This window comes from Salmo salar, unplaced genomic scaffold (genome assembly GCF_905237065.1).
Source record: "Salmo salar unplaced genomic scaffold, Ssal_v3.1, whole genome shotgun sequence".
NCBI lineage: Eukaryota > Metazoa > Chordata > Actinopteri > Salmoniformes > Salmonidae > Salmo > Salmo salar.
Window position 1 is genome coordinate 23,322 of NW_025548355.1, and position 19,024 is coordinate 42,345.

The 19,024-nt window shown below is 46.5% G+C and overlaps 1 protein-coding gene and 1 long non-coding RNA gene across 2 annotated transcripts in view; both read left to right on the forward strand.

Annotated features, from left to right (window-relative positions):
* The first annotated feature begins 307 nt into the window (after window positions 1–307).
* Window positions 308–8,728, forward strand: LOC123732917 (uncharacterized). Its single transcript, XR_006763492.1, has 3 exons — window positions 308–533; window positions 8,056–8,109; window positions 8,497–8,728. It is a non-coding gene; the product is annotated as an uncharacterized lncRNA (long non-coding RNA).
* An 8,798-nt stretch (window positions 8,729–17,526) lies between these two features.
* Window positions 17,527–19,024, forward strand: part of LOC106595353 (uncharacterized threonine-rich GPI-anchored glycoprotein PJ4664.02-like) — a 69,947-nt gene continuing 68,449 nt past the window's right edge. The window contains exons 1-3 of the mRNA XM_045712235.1: window positions 17,527–17,756; window positions 18,551–18,609; window positions 18,838–18,971. Of these exons, the coding sequence (XP_045568191.1) occupies window positions 18,860–18,971 (112 nt within the window). The 5' untranslated portion in view covers window positions 17,527–17,756; window positions 18,551–18,609; window positions 18,838–18,859. The remainder of the gene's footprint in view (window positions 17,757–18,550; window positions 18,610–18,837; window positions 18,972–19,024) is intronic.

A 19,024-nucleotide genomic window follows, 5' to 3' on the forward strand; every position in this document is an offset into this window, starting at 1 on the left:
TAGGGCACTGCGTCTCAGTGGTTGAGGCGTCACTACAGACACCCTGGTTCGAATCCTGGCTGGATCACAACCGGCCCGTGATTGGGAGACCCATTCGTCCGGGTTTGGCCGGTGTGATGAAAGAAGGGCTTTATCAATAAATGTGATTGATCCCTCACTTTGTTTTGTGTTGTTTGTTTTCAGCTGGGTTTGAACAAACATCATAACACTGAGGGTGGGGTTAAGGTCAGGGTTAAGGTAGTTTAAGAGTCACTTTTTGATTTTGGTTAGTCGTTTTGCGGGTCTTGTAGGTGGATACATTTTTTTGAAAGGCATGATTGACGCTCATGAATGGCAGTGGAAAAACGAGTCCAGCAAGTTAGAAAAAAATTCCAAGTCTCATTTTCCGTCATCGTACAAAACCCCCCCTCTGCCCAGGAGTTGATCATCTTTAGTTCTCAGAAAGAGAGGTGAAGTTATTGGTGCGTACTTTCTCATCTGAGTAGTCTACAAACTGCAGGTTCTTGCTGAAACAACATCTCTGATATTCTCAGGTAAGAAGCAGCTTCAGTGAATTTGACTGTCATGATTGCTTGTTCAAATTGTATTTATATTTTTCTTCCTATTTCAAGACATTAGTAGTCCTAGACCTAACTATGCAATTGAAATCTCCATCTGTTATTAATGGGATACTATAGGTATAAACCCATAGATGTAGGCTATCTGTTGCCATCTGTTATTAATGGGATGCTATAGGTATAAACCCATAGATGTAGACTAACTGTTGCCATCTGTTATTCATGGGATGCTATAGGTATAAACCCATAGATGTAGGCTAACTGTTGCCATCTGTTATTAATGGGACACAATAGGTATAAACCCATAGATGTAGGCTAACTGTTGCCATCTGTTATTAATGGGATGCTATAGGTATAAACCCATAGATGTAGGCTAACTGTTGCCATCTGTTATTAATGGGATACTATAGGTATAAACCCATAGATGTAGGTTAACTGTTGCCATCTGTTATTAATGGGATGCTATAGGTATAAACCCATAAGTGTAGGTGATTGCTTGACGGGATATTTTTAAAGCGGTGCAGAATTATTGATGTAGCTTCACCAGGACCAATCAGATTCACAATTTAGAGAGAGAGAAAGATGGAGAGAGAGAGAGAGAGAGATGGAGAGAGAGAGAGACAGTTGGAGAGAGAGAGAGAGAGAGAGAGAGAGAGAGAGAGACTGAGAGATGGATATGAAAGTGAGGTGTGGACAGCACAGGAGGTGAGAAAGAAACAGGTTGGACTCACTTCCATTTAACATTGTTAAGATAATTACCACACTGAATCAATGACTTTAAGATAATTACCACACTGAATCAATGACTTTAATAAGATAATTACCACACTGAATCAATGACTTTAAGATCATTACCACACTGAATCAATGAGTTTAAGATCATTACCACACTGAATCAATGACTTTAAGATCATTACCACACTGAATCAATGACTTTAATAAGATAATTACCACACTGAATCAATGACTTTAAGATCATTACCACACTGAATCAATGACTTTAAGATCATTACCACACTGAATCAATGACTTTAAGATCATTACCACACTGAATCAATGACTTTAATAAGATAATTACCACACTGAATCAATGACTTTAAGATAATTACCATACTGAATCAATGACTTTAAGATCATTAACACACTGAATCAATGACTTTAATAAGATAATTACCACACTGAATCAATGACTTTAATAAGATCATTACCACACTGAATCAATTACTTTAAGATCATTACCACACTGAATCAATGACTATAAGATCATTACCACACTGAATCAATGACTATAAGATATCTACCCCACTGAATCAATGACTATAAGATATCTACCACGCAGAATCAATGAGTTTTGAGGCTGGTTAGGATTTACACCTTTAAAGGCCTTCTCTACACCTTCAGAGGATGGGTCGTGCTTCACAAGCTGACAAGAACTGTTGGCTAGTCTGGTAATTACAAGGCTAGAAAGGGGGATAACTTTTGTTGAAGGTGAACTTGTGTGAACTTTTGCACTAGATAGGGCCACCGTTGTTTTGGGTCAAAGTAAACAACCTTTTGGGAATATCCAGTCACGTCTTTGATAGTTTGATAATGTTGTTAAAAATAAAAGATACATACTTGATTACTGGTAACCTTAGCAACACTTATTTTTTCTGGGCTCCCAAAGTGCGCGGTGGTTTAGGGCACTGCGTCTCAGTGGTTGAGGCGTCACTACAGACACCCTGGTTCGAATCCTGGCTGGATCACAACCGGCCCGTGATTGGGAGACCCATTCGTCCGGGTTTGGCCGGTGTGATGAAAGAAGGGCTTTATCAATAAATGTGATTGATCCCTCACTTTGTTTTGTGTTGTTTGTTTTCAGCTGGGTTTGAACAAACATCATAACACTGAGGGTGGGGTTAAGGTCAGGGTTAAGGTCAGGGTTAAGGTAGTTTAAGAGTCACTTTTTGATTTTGGTTAGTCGTTTTGCAGGTCTTGTAGGTGGATACATTTTTTTGAAAGGCATGATTGACGCTCATGAATGGCAGTGGAAAAACGAGTCCAGCAAGTTAGAAAAAAATTCCAAGTCTCATTTTCCGTCATCGTACAAAACCCCCCCTCTGCCCAGGAGTTGATCATCTTTAGTTCTCAGAAAGAGAGGTGAAGTTATTGGTGCGTACTTTCTCATCCGAGTAGTCTACAGGTCCTAGCCGACACAACATCTCTGATATTCTCAGGTAAGAAGCAGCTTCAGTGAATTTGACTGTCATGATTGCTTGTTCAAATTGTATTTATATTTTTCTTCCTATTTCAAGACATTAGTAGTCCTAGACCTAACTATGCAATTGAAATCTCCATCTGTTATTAATGGGATACTATAGGTATAAACCCATAGATGTAGGCTAACTGTTGCCATCTGTTATTAATGGGATGCTATAGGTATAAACCCATAGATGTAGGCTAACTGTTGCCATCTGTTATTAATGGGACACAATAGGTATAAACCCATAGATGTAGGCTAACTGTTGCCATCTGTTATTAATAACCTCTATGGGCTAGGTGGGACGCTAGCGTGCCACCCGTGGTGCACTCCATCAACAGCAGGTGCATTTCAAGAGCGGCAAATTTGAATCCAAATAAATGTCAAAATTCAAATTTTTCAAACATACAACTATTTTACACCCTTTGAAAGATAAACATCTCCTTAATCTAACCACGTTTTACGATTTCAAAAAGGTTTTACGGCGAAAGCATAAATTTAGAGTATGTTAGGACAGTACATTTACAAGAGTTGTGTGTAATGTTTTGTCAAGTCAAAGACAGGGTCACCAAAACCATAAAACCAGCTAAAATGATGCACTAACCTTTTACAATCTCCATCAGATGAGACTCCTAGGACATTATGTTAGACAATGCATGCATTTTTAGTTCTATCAAGTTCATATTTATATCCAAAAACAGCGTTTTACTATGGCATTGATGTTGAGGAAATCGTTTCCCTCCAATAACCGGCAGTCAAGTCAGCGTCACAAATTAAATAATTAAAATTAGAAAACATTGGTAAAATATTATATTGTCATTTAAAGAATTATAGATTTACATCTCTTGAACGCAATTAACTTGCCAGATTTAAAAATAACCTTACTGGGAAATCACACTTTGCAATAATCTGAGCACTGCGCCCAGAAAAATACGCGTTGCGATACAGACTAGACGTCATGTTGGGGAGATCTAAAATCGAAAATACTATGTAAATAATCCATTACCTTTGATTCTCTTCATCAGATGTCACTTCCAGGTATCACAGGTCCATAACGAATGTAGTTTTGTTCAAAAAAGCTCATCATTTATGTCCAAAAATCTCCGTCTTGTTAGCACATGATCTAAGCCAGCCGGACTTCTCGTCATGAACGAGGGGAAAAAATATATTTACGTTCGTTCAAACATGTCAAACGTTGTATAGCATAAATCATTAGGGCCTTTTTTAACCAGAACATGAATAATATTCAAGGTGGACGAATGCATACTCTTTTATAACGTATTGGAACGAGGGTACCCAACATGAACTCGCGCGCCAGGTGTCTAATGGGACATCATCGTTCCATGGCTCTTGTTCGGTCAGATCTCCCTCCAGAAGACTCAAAACACTTTGTAAAGGCTGGTGACATCTAGTGGAAGCAATAGGAAGTGCCAAAATATTCCTAAGCCCCTGTGTTTTTCAATGGGATAGGTTTAAAGTCAATACAACACATCAGGTATCCACTTCCTGTCAGAAAATGTCTCAGGGTTTTGCCTGCCAAATGAGTTCTGTTATACTCACAGACACCATTCAAACAGTTTTAGAAACTTTAGAGTGTTTTCTATCCATATATAATAAGTATATGCATATTCTAGTTACTGGGTAGGATTAGTAACCAGATGAAATCGGGTACATTTTTTTTATCCAGACGTGCAAATGCTGCCCCCTAGCCCTAACAGGTTTTAATGGGATGCTATAGGTATAAACCCATAGATGTAGGCTAACTGTTGCCATCTGTTATTAATGGGATACTATAGGTATAAACCCATAGATGTAGGTTAACTGTTGCCATCTGTTATTAATGGGATACTATAGGTATAAACCCATAGATGTAGGTTAACTGTTGCCATCTGTTATTAATGGGATACTATAGGTATAAACCCATAGATGTAGGTTAACTGTTGCCATCTGTTATTAATGGGATGCTATAGGTATAAACCCATAAGTGTAGGTGATTGCTTGACGGGATATTTTTAAAGCGGTGCAGAATTGTTGATGTAGCTTCACCAGGACCAATCAGATTCACAATTTAGAGAGAGAGAAAGATGGAGAGAGAGAGAGAGAGAGAGAGACAGTTGAGAGAGAGGAGAGTGAGAGAGAGAGAGAGAGAGAGAGAGAGAGAGAGAGAGAGAGAGAGAGAGAGAGAGAGAGAGAGAGAGAGAGAGAGAGAGAGAGAGAGAGAGAGAGAGAGAGAGAGAGAGAGAGAGAGAGAGAGAGAGAGAGAGAGAGAGAGAGAGAGAGAGAGAGAGAGAGAGAGAGAGAGAGAGAGAGAGAGAGAGAGAGAGAGATGAAAGGGAGGTGTCGTCGGCCCAGGAGGGGAGAAAGAAACAGGTTGGACTCACTTCCATTTAACATTGTTAAGATAATTACCACACTGAATCAATGACTTTAATAAGATAATTACCACACTGAATCAATGACTTTAAGATCATTACCACACTGAATCAATTACTATAAGATAATTACCACACTGAATCAATGACTTTAATAAGATAATTACCACACTGAATCAATGACTTTAATATCATTACCACACTGAATCAATGACTTTAAGATCATTACCACACTGAATCAATGACTTTAAGATAACTACCACGCAGAATCAATGAGTTTTGAGGCTGGTTAGGATATACACCTTTGGGGGTTTTAGGCTGGGTTTCTTTATATGCACTTTGTGACGTCTGCTGATGTAAAAAGGGCTTTATAAATAAATGTGATTGATCCCTCACTTTGTTTATTGTTGTTTGTTTTCAGCTGGGTTTGTACTAACATCATAACACTGAGGGTGTTTTTTTTTTTGGTTAAGGTCAGGGTTAAGGTGGTCTAAGAGTCACTTTTTTGATTTTGGTTAGTCGTTTTGCGCGTCTTGTAGATGGGATACATTGTTTTGAAAGGCGTGATTGACGCTCATGAATGGCAGTTGGAAAAACGAGTCCAGCAAGTTAGAAACAAATTCCAAATCTCATTTCCCGTCATCGTCTGGTAATTACAAGGCTAGAAAGGGGGATAACTTTTGTTGAAGGAATTGTGTGAACTTTTGCACTAGATAGGGCCACCGATGTTTTGGGTCAAAGTAAACAACCTTTTGGGAATGTCCAGTCCCGTCTTTGATAGTTTGATAATGTTGTTAAAAATAAAAGATACATACTTGATTACTGGTAACCTTAGCAACACTTTTTTAAATTTATTCTGGGCTCCCGAGTGGCGCGGTGGTTTAGGGCACTGCGTCTCAGTGGTTGAGGCGTCACTACAGACACCCTGGTTCGAATCCAGGCTGGATCACAACCGGCCCGTGAGTGGGAGTCCCACTCGTCCGAGTTTGGCCGGTGTCGGCCTTCATTGTAAATAATATTTTATTCATAACTGACTTGCCTAATTAAATAAAGGTTTCATTAAAATAAACTGTATATAGGGAATAGGGTGCCTAAGCAGTGCACTATAATGTATATAGGGAATAGGGTGCCTAAGTAGTGTACTATACTTGTAGAAGGTTAAATAAATGATCGTAATAATAATGATAATGATAATAATGAGATTAATAATAATTACAATAATAATAATAACGATAATAACAATGATGATATCAATAATGATAATAATGATGTAATAATAATAATGATGATGATAATAATAATAATAATGATATTAATAATGATGATAATAATAATAATATTAATAATAATGATAATAATGATAATAATGATGATAATAATAATGATGATAACAATAATGATAATGATGATAACAATAATGATAATAATGATGATGATAATAATAATGATAATGATAACAATCATGATCATCATTATTATTATTAATATTATTATGATAATGATATTGATAATAATGATAATAATAATGATAATAATAATGATAATGATAATAATAATAATGATAATAATGATAATAATGATAATAATAATGATGATAATAATTATAATGATAATAATAATGATGATGATGATGATAATAATGATAATGATAATAATAATGATAATTATAATAATAATGATTACGATAATGATCATGATCATCATCATTATTGTTAAAATTATTTTGATAATGATATTGATAATAATTAATAATAATAATTAATCATAATTATAATAATAATAATAATATTAATAATAATAATCACGATAATGATAATGATAATAAAAATGATAATAATCATGATAATAATCATGATAATGATAATAATGATAATAATAATAATGATGATAATGATGATAATGATAATAATAATGATAATAACGATGATAATAATAATAATGATGATGATAATGATGAAACGAATTATAATAATAACGATAATGATAATAACAATGATGATATCAATAATAACAATAATACTAATAATTATGTAATAATAATAATAATAATGATGATGATGATAATAATAATAATGGTATTAATAATGATGATAATAATAATAATAATAATGACAATAATAATAGTGATGATAATAATAATAATGATGATAATAATATTAATGATAATAATAATGATGATGATAATAATTAATAATTATGATAATAATAATCATGATAATAATCATGATAATAATAATAATGATAATGATGATGATGGTGATGAATAAATATTAAGAAGAATGATAATAAGAATGATTATAATAATAATGATGATAATAATAATAATGATAATAACGATAATGATAATATTAATAATAGTGATGATAACAATAATAATAATGATAATAATGATGATGATAATAATAATAATAATGATGATAGAAATAATAATAATACTGATAATAATAATGAAGATAATGATAACGATGATAATAATGATAATAATATTAATATTAATAATAGCAATAATAATAATGTTAATAATAGTGATGATAACAATATTAATAATGACAATAATAATAATAATAATGATAATAATAATGATAATAGAAATAATAATAATACTATTAATAATAATACAGTAATCTACAGTGAAAGCAAAGCAGAGGGCTGAAGACATTGGAAGCAGGCTGAAAAGACACCTACTGGTAAACACATAAGGGATACCGTTAATACAACTGGAAGTATTATGGGATTGCTTTTTTGAATATCAATGAACATCATATGATTTTGGAATATTGACTAATCTCTAATTAATGTCGGTCAATGACATCATCCTTCAACAGCTGTTAATGGAAGATCCAATGGGGTTCATTTATGATTGATGTTGTGTGGTTCACCTCTACAGAGACATAAAAGGACATGGATATGAAGCCTCTGATGATTCTCCTCCTGCTAGCAGGTAATACACTGTGTGTGTGTGTGTGTATGTGTGTGTGTGTGTGTGTGTGTGTGTGTGTGTGTGTGTGTGTGTGTGTGTGTGTGTGTGTGTGTGTGTGGTGTGTGTGTGTGTGGTGTGTGTGTGTGTGTGTGTGTGTTTATGTTCCTTAGTGGTTAACCTTTCATTAGGTTAAACACGTTCTATATGTCTTGAGGGGATGCACAGCCTCATTCTACCACTACAAGCCAGAAAAAAGGGTTATGTCTTTATCAGCCTATAGATGTTAATTTCATACCCCTGTTGTTGCAGCAAACTTGTTGTGTATTAAAAAAAAAAATTTAAACTACAAAAGTTTGTAAATTTCCTATTTAAAATGTCAGGTTAATGTTGTTACCATCATTTATTCAGCAGGAGCTGTCACCACCAACACTCCTGCAGCAGCTGCTACCAACAACACTCCTGCAGCAGCTGTTACCACCACAACTCCTGCAGCAGCTGTCACCACCACCACTCCTGCAGCAGCTGTCACGACCACCACTCCTGCAGCAGCTGTCACGACCACCACTCCTGCAGCAGCTGTCACCACCACCACTCCTGCAGCAGCTGTCACCACCACCACTCCTGCAGCAGATGTTACCACCACAACTCCTGTAGCAGCTGTCACGACCACCACTCCTGCAGCAGCTGTCACGACCACCACTCCTGCAGCAGCTGTCACCACCACCACTCCTGCAGCAGCTGTCACCACCACCACTCCTGCAGCAGATGTTACCACCACCACTCCTGCAGCAGCTGTTACCACCACAACTCCTGCAGCAGCTGTTACCACCACCACTCCTGCAGCAGCTGTTACCACCACCACTCCTGCAGCAGCTGTTACCACCACAACTCCTGCAGCAGCTGTCACCACCACCACTCCTGCAGCAGCTGTCACGACCACCACTCCTGCAGCAGCTGTCACGACCACCACTCCTGCAGCAGCTGTCACCACCACCACTCCTGCAGCAGCTGTCACCACCACCACTCCTGCAGCAGATGTTACCACCACAACTCCTGCAGCAGCTGTCACGACCACCACTCCTGCAGCAGCTGTCACGACCACCACTCCTGCAGCAGCTGTCACGACCACCACTCCTGCAGCAGCTGTCACGACCACCACTCCTGCAGCAGCTGTCACCACCACCACCACTCCTGCAGCAGCTGTCACCACCACCACTCCTGCAGCAGCTGTCACCACCACCACTCCTGCAGCAGATGTCACCACCACCACTCCTGCAGCAGCTGTTACCACCACAACTCCTGCAGCAGCTGTTACCACCACCACTCCTGCAGCAGCTGTTACCACCACCACTCCTGCAGCAGCTGTTACCACCACAACTCCTGCAGCAGCTGTCACCACCACCACTCCTGCAGCAGCTGTCACGACCACCACTCCTGCAGCAGCTGTCACGACCACCACTCCTGCAGCAGCTGTCACCACCACCACTCCTGCAGCAGCTGTCACCACCACCACTCCTGCAGCAGATGTTACCACCACAACTCCTGCAGCAGCTGTCACGACCACCACTCCTGCAGCAGCTGTCACGACCACCATTCCTGCAGCAGCTGTCACCACCACCACTACTGCAGCAGCTGTCACCACCACCACTCCTGCAGCAGATGTTACCACCACCACTCCTGCAGCAGCTGTTACCACCACAACTCCTGCAGCAGCTGTTACCACCACAACTCCTGCAGCAGCTGTTACCACCACCACTCCTGCAGCAGCTGTTACCACCACCACTCCTGCAGCAGCTGTTACCACCACAACTCCTGCAGCAGCTGTCACCACCACCACTCCTGCAGCAGCTGTTACCACCACCATTCCTGCAGCAGCTGTTACAACCACCACTCCTGCAGCAGCTGTCACCACCACCACTCCTGCAGCAGCTGTCTCCACCACAACTCCTGCAGCAGCTGTTACCACCACCACTCCTGCAGCAGCTGTTACCACCACCACCCCTGCAGCAGCTGTCACCACCACCACTCCTGCAGCAGCTGTCACCACCACCACTCCTGCAGCAGCTGTCACCACCACCACTCCTGCAGCAGCTGTCACCACCACCACTCCTGCAGCAGCTGTCAGCACCACCACTCCTGCAGCAGCTGTTACCACCACCACTCCTGCAGCAGCCGTCACCACCACCACTCCTGCAGCAGCTGTCACCACCACCACTCCTGCTGCAGCTGTTACCACCACCACTAATGTAGCAGCTGTTACCACCACCATTCCTGCAGCAGCAGTCACCACCACCACTACTGCAGCAGCTGTTACCACAACCACTCCCACAGCAGCTGTCACCACCACCACTCCTGTAGCAGCTGTTACCACCACCACTCCTGCAGCAGCTGTCACCACGACCACTCCTGTAGCAGCTGTCACCACCACCACTCCTGCAGCAGCTGTTACCACAACCACTCCTGCATCAGCTGTCACCACCACCACTCCTGCAGCAGCTGTCACCACCACCACTCCTGCAGCAGCTGTCACCACGACCTCTCCTGTAGCAGCTGTCACCACCACCACTCCTGCAGCAGCTGTTACCACCACCACTCCTGCAGCAGCTGTCACCACCACCACTCCTGCAGCAGCTGTCACCACCACCACTCCTGCAGCAGCTGTTACCACCACAACTCCTGCAGCAGCTGTTACCACCACCACTCCTGCAGCAGCTGTCACCACCACCACTCCTGCAGCAGCTGTCACCACCACCACCCCTGCAGCAGCTGTCACCACCACCACTCCTGCAGCAGCTGTTACCACAACCACTCCTGCAGCAACTGTCACCACCACCACTCCTGCAGCAGCTGTCACCACCACCACTCCTGCAGCAGCTGTTACCACCACAACTCCTGCAGCAGCTGTTACCACCACCACTCCTGCAGCAGCTGTCACCACCACCACTCCTGCAGCAGCTGTCACCACCACCACCCCTGCAGCAGCTGTCACCACCACCACTCCTGCAGCAGCTGTTACCACCACAACTCCTGCAGCAGCTTATACCACCACCACTCCTGCAGCAGCTGTCACCACCACCACTCCTGCAGCAGCTGTCACAACCACCACTGCGCCAGCAGCTGTTACCACAACCACTCCTGCAGCAGCTGTTACCACCCCCACTCTTGCAGCAGCTGTCACCACCACCACTCCTGTAGCAGCTGTCACCACCACCACTCCTGCAGCAGCTGTTACCACCACCACTCCTGTAGCAGCTGTTACCACCACCACTCCTGTAGCAGCTGTCACCACCACCACTCCTGCAGCAGCTGTTACCACAACCACTCCTGTTGCAGCTGTTACCACCACAACTCCTGCAGCAGCTGTCACCACCACCACTCCTACAGCAGCTGTTACCACCACCACTCCTGCAGCAGCTGTTACCACCACCACTCCTGCTGCAGCTGTCACCACCACCCGGCACTCCTGCAGCAGCTGTCACCACCACCACTCCTGCAGCAGCTGGTACCACCACCACTCCTGTTGCAGCTGTTACCACCACCATTCCTGCAGCAGCTGTTACCACCACAACTCCTGCAGCAGCTGTGACCACCACCACTCCTGCAGCAGCTGTTACCACCACCACTCCTGCAGCAGCTGTTACCACCACCACTCCTGCTGCAGCTGTCACCACCACCACTCCTGCAGCAGCTGTCACCACCACTACTCCTGCAGCAGCTGTCACCACCACCACTCCTGCAGCAGCTGTCACCACCACTACTCCTGCAGCAGCTGTTACCACCACCACTCCTGCAGCAGCTGTTACCACCACCACTCCTGTAGCAGCTGTCACCACCACCACTCCTGCAGCAGCTGTTACCACCACCACTCCTGTTGCAGCTGTTACCACCACCACTCCTGCAGCAGCTGTCACCACCACCACTCCTACAGCAGCTGTTACCACCACCACTCCTGCAGCAGCTGTTACCACCACCACTCCTGCTGCAGCTGTCACCACCACCACTCCTGCAGCAGCTGTCACCACAACTCCTGCAGCAGCTGTCACCACCACCACTCCTGCAGCAGCTGGTACCACCACCACTCCTGTTGCAGCTGTTACCACCACCACTCCTGCAGCAGCTGTTACCACCACAACTCCTGCAGCAGCTGTCACCACCACCACTCCTGCAGCAGCTGTTACCACCACCACTCCTGCAGCAGCTGTTACCACCACCACTCCTGCTGCAGCTGTCACCACCACCACTCCTGCAGCAGCTGTCACCACCACTACTCCTGCAGCAGCTGTCACCACCACCACTCCTGCAGCAGCTGTCACCACCACTACTCCTGCAGCAGCTGTTACCACCACCACTCCTGCAGCAGCTGTTACCACCACCACTCCTGTAGCAGCTGTCACCACCACCACTCCTGCAGCAGCTGTTTCCACCACCACTCCTGCAGCAGCTGTTACCACCACCACTCCTGCAGCAGCTGTTACCACCACCACTCCTGCAGCAGCTGTCACCACCACCACTCCTGCAGCAGCTGTCACCACCACCACTCATGCAGCAGCTGTCACCACCACCACTCCGGCAGCAGCTGTTACCACCACCACTCCTGCAGCAGCTGTTACCACCACCACTCCTGCAGCAGCTGTCACCACCACTATTCCTGCAGCAGCTGTCACTCCCACTACTCCTGCAGCAGCTGTCACCACCACTAGTCCTGCAGCAGCTGTCACCACCACTACTCCTGCAGCAGCTGTCACCACCACCACTCCTGCTGCAGCTGTCACCACCACTACTCCTGCGGCAGCTGTCACCACCACCACTCCGGCAGCAGCTGTTACCACCACCACTTCTGCAGCAGCTGTTACCACCACCACTCCGGCAGCAGCTGTTACCACCACCACTCCTGCAGCAGCTGTCACCACCACCACTCCTGCAGCAGCTGTCATCACCACCATTCCTGCAGCAGCTGTCACCACCACCACTCCTGCAGCAGCTGTTACCACCATCACTCCTGCAGCAGCTGTCACCACCACTACTCCTGCAGCAGCTGTCACCACCACTACTCCTGCAGCAGCTGTTACCACCACTACTCCTGCAGCAGCTGTCACCACCACTACTCCTGCAGCAGCTGTCACCACCACCACTCCTGCTGCAGCTGTCACCACCACTACTCCTGCAGCAGCTGTCACCACCACCACTCCGGCAGCAGCTGTTACCACCACCACTTCTGCAGCAGCTGTTACCACCACCACTCCTGCAGCAGCTGTGACCACCACCACTCCTGCAGCAGCTGTCACCACCACTACTCCTGCAGCAGCTGTTACCACCACCACTCCTGCAGCAGCTGTCACAACCACCACTCCTGCAGCAGCTGTCACCACCACCACTCCTGCAGCAGCTGTCACCACCACCACTCCTGCAGCAGCTGTCACAACCACCACTCCTGCAGCAGCTGTCACCACCACTACTCCTGCAGCAGCTGTTACCACCACCACTCCTGCAGCAGCTGTCACAACCACCACTCCTGCAGCAGCTGTCACCACCACCACTCCTGCAGCAGCTGTCACAACCACCACTCCTGCAGCAGCTGTCACAACCACCACTCCTGCAGCAGATGTCACCACCACCACTCCTCCATCAGCTGTCACCACCACCACTCCTCCATCAGCTGTCACCACCACCACCTCCACTCCTGCTGTCGCATCAACTGACCCTCCATCTTCTAGTGAAGGAACCCTGGGTCTTCGGTTCAGTCTCGACCAGCCATTCAACTCAAATCTTTCCAACCCGTCCTCTTCAGAGTTCAAGACTCTGGCTTTCAAAGTGCAATCTGACGTAAGTATCAGTGCATTTTCATGCCAGCGTAGGTAGGAAATTATTTCTGGTAGCTCAGATTGATCTGGAAATTCTCAGACTGAAACTTAATTGGGAGGAAGGCTGTTTGACACACGTTTTATTTTTGTATGACAAACCGTTTTTGGGGGGGAAATCGTAGGGCAGCGCTCTAAGGCACTGCATCTCAGTGCTAGAGGCGTCACTACAGACCCTGGTTCGATTCCAGGCTGTATCACAGTGGTCTAAGGCACTGCATCTCAGTGCTAGAGGCGTCACTACAGACGCTGGTTCGATTCCAGGCTGTATCACAACCGGCACTGATTGGGAGTCCCATAGGGCGGTGCACAATTGTCCCAGTGTCGTCCTGGTTAGGGTTTGGTTGGGGGGGTAGGCCATCAATGTAAATAAGAATTTGTTCTTAACTGACTTACCTAGTTAAATAAAGGTTCAATACATAAATGTAAGTGTCCCTTTTAGACTTGTACAATCCTCCTGTAAACCCCTTATCATCAGTGAGCCTGTACATGCCTCCTGTAAACCCCTATCATCAGTGAGCCTGTACATGCCATGTCGTAAAAAGGGTACTATTGAGAGGTCTATTTACTATGAAAGAATTAAACCAAAGCTTCTGTTAATGCCGTCAAGGGCCCTGTTTTCATTGAACCTTTGATCATCCTATCTTTCAACGCAGGTGAACAAGGCTTATGCTGGGACCCCAGGCTTCAATCGTTCTATTGTCAACTCATTCAGGTAAGTGTATGAATTCTCATTACTGATTGACTAGGTTTCTGTTCTACCTTATGTTATTTGTACTACTACACTGATATTGATTACTGCATTGTTGGGTTTAAAGCTTGCTAGAAAAGGCATTTCACTGCACTTGGGCACATGACATTAAAACTTTGACGATTCTGGTGATGATGATTTCTGAGGGTTGTCCATTTCATCTCCTTCTCCTGAGTAGCAGTGGATCTGTAGTTACTGACATGACCCTCGTGTACGACAAGCAGTCTTCGGTTCCCAGCTCAAGCAGCGCACAGACAATTCTCACCAACAGTTCCACCTCCCTGAACATTCTACCAGGCAGCATCAGTGTTGGTAAGTATTCATCTCCAGAGGCGGACTGGCCATCTGGCATTTTGGGCAAATGACCAGATGGGCTGGTCCATTTTCAGTCCAGTGGCCCTGTCTAACGTGTTTTTTTTGCAGCTGTTGCCTCAACCACTCCTGCAGCAGCTGTTACCACCACCACTCCTGCAGCAGCTGTCACCACCACCACTCCTGCAGCAGCTGTCACCATCACCACTCCTGCAGCAGCTGTTACCACCACCACTCCTGCAGCAGCTGTCACCACCACCACTCCTGCAGCAGCTGCTATCACCACCACTCCTGCAGCAGCTGTTACCACCACCACTCCTGCAGCAGCTGTTACCACCACCACTCCTGCAGCAGCTGTCACCACCACCACTCCTGCAGCAGCTGCTATCACCACCACTCCTGCAGCAGCTGTCACCACCACCACTGCTGCAGCAGCTGTCACCACCACCGCTCCTGCAGCAGCTGTCACCACCACCGCTCCTGCAGCAGCTGTCACCACCACCACTCCTGCAGCAGCTGTCACTACCACCACTCCTGCAGCAGCTGTCACCACCAACGCTCCAGCAGCAGCTGTCACCACCACTGCTCCTGCAGCAGCTGTCACCACCACCGCTCCTGCAGCAGCTGTCACTACCACCACTCCTGCAGCAGCTGTTACCACCACCACTCCTGCAGCAGCAGTCACCACCACCACTACTGCAGCAGCTGTCACCACCACCACTCCTGCAGCAGCTGTTTCCACCACCACTCCTGTAGCAGCTGTCACCACCACCATTCCTGCAGCAGCTGTTACCACCACCACTCCTGTTGCAGCTGTTACCACCACCACTCCTGCAGCAGCTGTCACCACCACCACTCCTGCAGCAGCTGGTACCACCACAACTCCTGTTGCAGCTGTTACCACCACCACTCCTGCAGCAGCTGTTACCACCACACCTCCTGCAGCAGCTGTCACCACCACCACTCCTGCAGCAGCTGTTACCACCACCATTCCTGCAGCAGCTGTTACCACCACCACTCCTGCTGCAGCTGTCACCACCACCACTCCTGCAGCAGCTGTCACCACCACTACTCCTGCAGCAGCTGTCACCACCACCACTCCTGCAGCAGCTGTCACCACCACTACTCCTGCAGCAGCTGTTACCACCACCACTCCTGCAGCAGCTGTTACCACCACCACTCCTGTAGCAACTGTCACCACCACCACTCCTGCAGCAGCTGTTACCACCACCACTCCTGTTGCAGCTGTTACCACCACAACTCCTGCAGCAGCTGTCACCACCACCACTCCTACAGCAGCTGTTACCACCACCACTCCTGCAGCAGCTGTTACCACCACCACTCCTGCTGCAGCTGTCACCACCACCACTCCTGCAGCAGCTGTCACCACAACTCCTGCAGCAGCTGTCACCACCACCACTCCTGCAGCAGCTGGTACCACCACCACTCCTGTTGCAGCTGTTACCACCACCACTCCTGCAGCAGCTGTTACCACCACAACTCCTGCAGCAGCTGTCACCACCACCATTCCTGCAGCAGCTGTTACCACAACCACTCCTGCAGCAGCTGTTACCACCACCACTCCTGCTGCAGCTGTCACCACCACCACTCCTGCAGCAGCTGTCACCACCACTCCTGCAGCAGCTGTCACCACCACCACTCCTGCAGCAGCTGTCACCACCACTACTCTCGCAGCAGCTGTTACCACCACCACTCCTGCAGCAGCTGTCACCACCACCACTCCTGCAGCAGCTGTTTCCACCACCACTCCTGCAGCAGCTGTTACCACCACCACTCCTGCAGCAGCTGTTACCACCACCACTCCTGCAGCAGCTGTTACCACCACCACTCCTGCAGCAGCTGTTACCACCATCACTCCTGCAGCAGCTGTCACCACCACCACTCCTGCAGCAGCTGTTACCACCACAACTCCTGCAGCAGCTGTCACCACCACACCTGCAGCAGCTGTCACCACCACTACTCCTGCAGCAGCTGTCACCACCACTACTCCTGCAGCAGCTGTCACCACCACCACTCCTGCAGCAGCTGTCACCACCACTACTCCTGCAGCAGCTGTCACCACCACTACTCCTGCAGCAGCTGTCACCACCACCATTCCTGCAGCAGCTGTCACCACCACTACTCCTGCAGCAGCTGTCACCACCACCACTCCTGCAGCAGCTGTCACCACCACTACTCCTGCAGCAGCTGTCACCACCACTACTCCTGCAGCAGCTGTCACCACCACCACTCCTGCAGCAGCTGTCACCACCACCACTCCTGCAGCAGCTGTCACCACCACTACTCCTGCAGCAGCTGTCACCACCACTACTCCTGCAGCAGCTGTCACCACCACTACTCCTGCAGCAGCTGTTACCACCACCACTCCTGCAGCAGCTGTCACAACCACCACTCCTGGAGCAGCTGTCACCACCACCACTCCTGCAGCAGCTGTCACAACCACCACTCCTGCAGCAGCTGTCACCACCACCACTCCTGCAGCAGCTGTCACCACCACCACTCCTGCAGCAGCTGTCACAACCACCACTACTGCAGCAGCTGTCACAACCACCACTCCTGCAGCAGCTGTTACCACCTCCACTCCTGTTGTTGCATCAACTGACCCTCCATCTTCTAGTGAAGGAATCCTGAGTCTTCGGTTCAGTCTCGACCAGCCGTTCAACTCAAATCTTTCCAACCGGTCATCTTCAGAGTTCAAGACTCTGTCTGCCAACGTGGTCACTAATGTAAGTATCAGGGTAATTCCATGCCAGCGTAGGTGGAAAACATTTTTGGTAGCTCAGATTGTTCTGGCAATTCTCACACAGAAACCTCCTTGGGAGGAAGGCTGTTTGACACTTGTTTTACTTTTTACGACAATCCATTTTTGGGACAATCATAGGGCAGCGGTCTAAGGCACTGCATCTCAGTGCTAGAGGCGTCACTACAGACCCTGGTTCGATTCCGGGCTGTATCACAGCGGTCTAAGGCACTGCATCTCAGTGCTAGAGGCGCCACTACAGACCCTGGTTCGATTCCAGTCTACATCACAGTGGTCTAAGGCACTGCATCTCAATGCTAGAGGAGTCACTACAGACCCTGGTTCGATTCCAGGCTGTATCGTAACCGGCCCTGATTGGGAGTCCCATAGGGCGGTGCACAATTGGCCCAGCGTCGTCCTGGTTAGGGTTTGGTTGGGGGGGTAGGCCATCAATGTAAATAAGAGTTTGTTCTTAAAACTGACTTGCCTAGTTAAATAAAGGTTACATTCATAAATGTAAGTGTCCCTTTTAGACTTGTACAATCCTCCTGTAAAACCCTATCATCAGTGAGCCTGTACAAGCCTCCTGTAAACCCCTATCATCAGTGAGCCGTACATGCCTCCTGTAAACCCCTATCATCAGTGAGCCGTACATGCCAAGTCAAAAAGGATACTATTGAGAGGTCTATTTACTATGAAAGAATTAAACCAAAGCTTCTGTTAATGCCGTCAAGGGCCCTGTTTTCATTGAACCTTTGATCATCCTATCTTTCAACGCAGGTGAACAAGGCTTATGCTGGGACCCCAGGCTTCAATCGTTCTATTGTCAACTCATTCAGGTAAGTGTATGAATTCTCATTACTGATTGACTAGGTTTCTGTTCTACCTTGTGTTATTTGTACTACTACATTGATATTGATTACTGCATTGTTGGGTTTAATGCTTGCAAGAAAAGCCATTTCACTGCACTTGGGCACATGACATTAAAACTTGAAAACTTTGACGATTCTGGTGATGATGATGATGATTTCTGAGGGTTGTCCATTTTCTCTCCTTCTCCTGAGTAGGAATGGATCTGTAGTTACCGACATGACCCTCGTGTTCGACAAGCAGTCTTCGGTTCCCAGCTCAAGCAGCGCACAGACAATTCTCACCAACAGTTCCACCTCCCTGAACATTCTACCAGGCAGCATCAGGGTTGGTAAGTATTCATCTCCAGAGGCGGACTGGCCATCTGGCATTTTGGGCAAATGA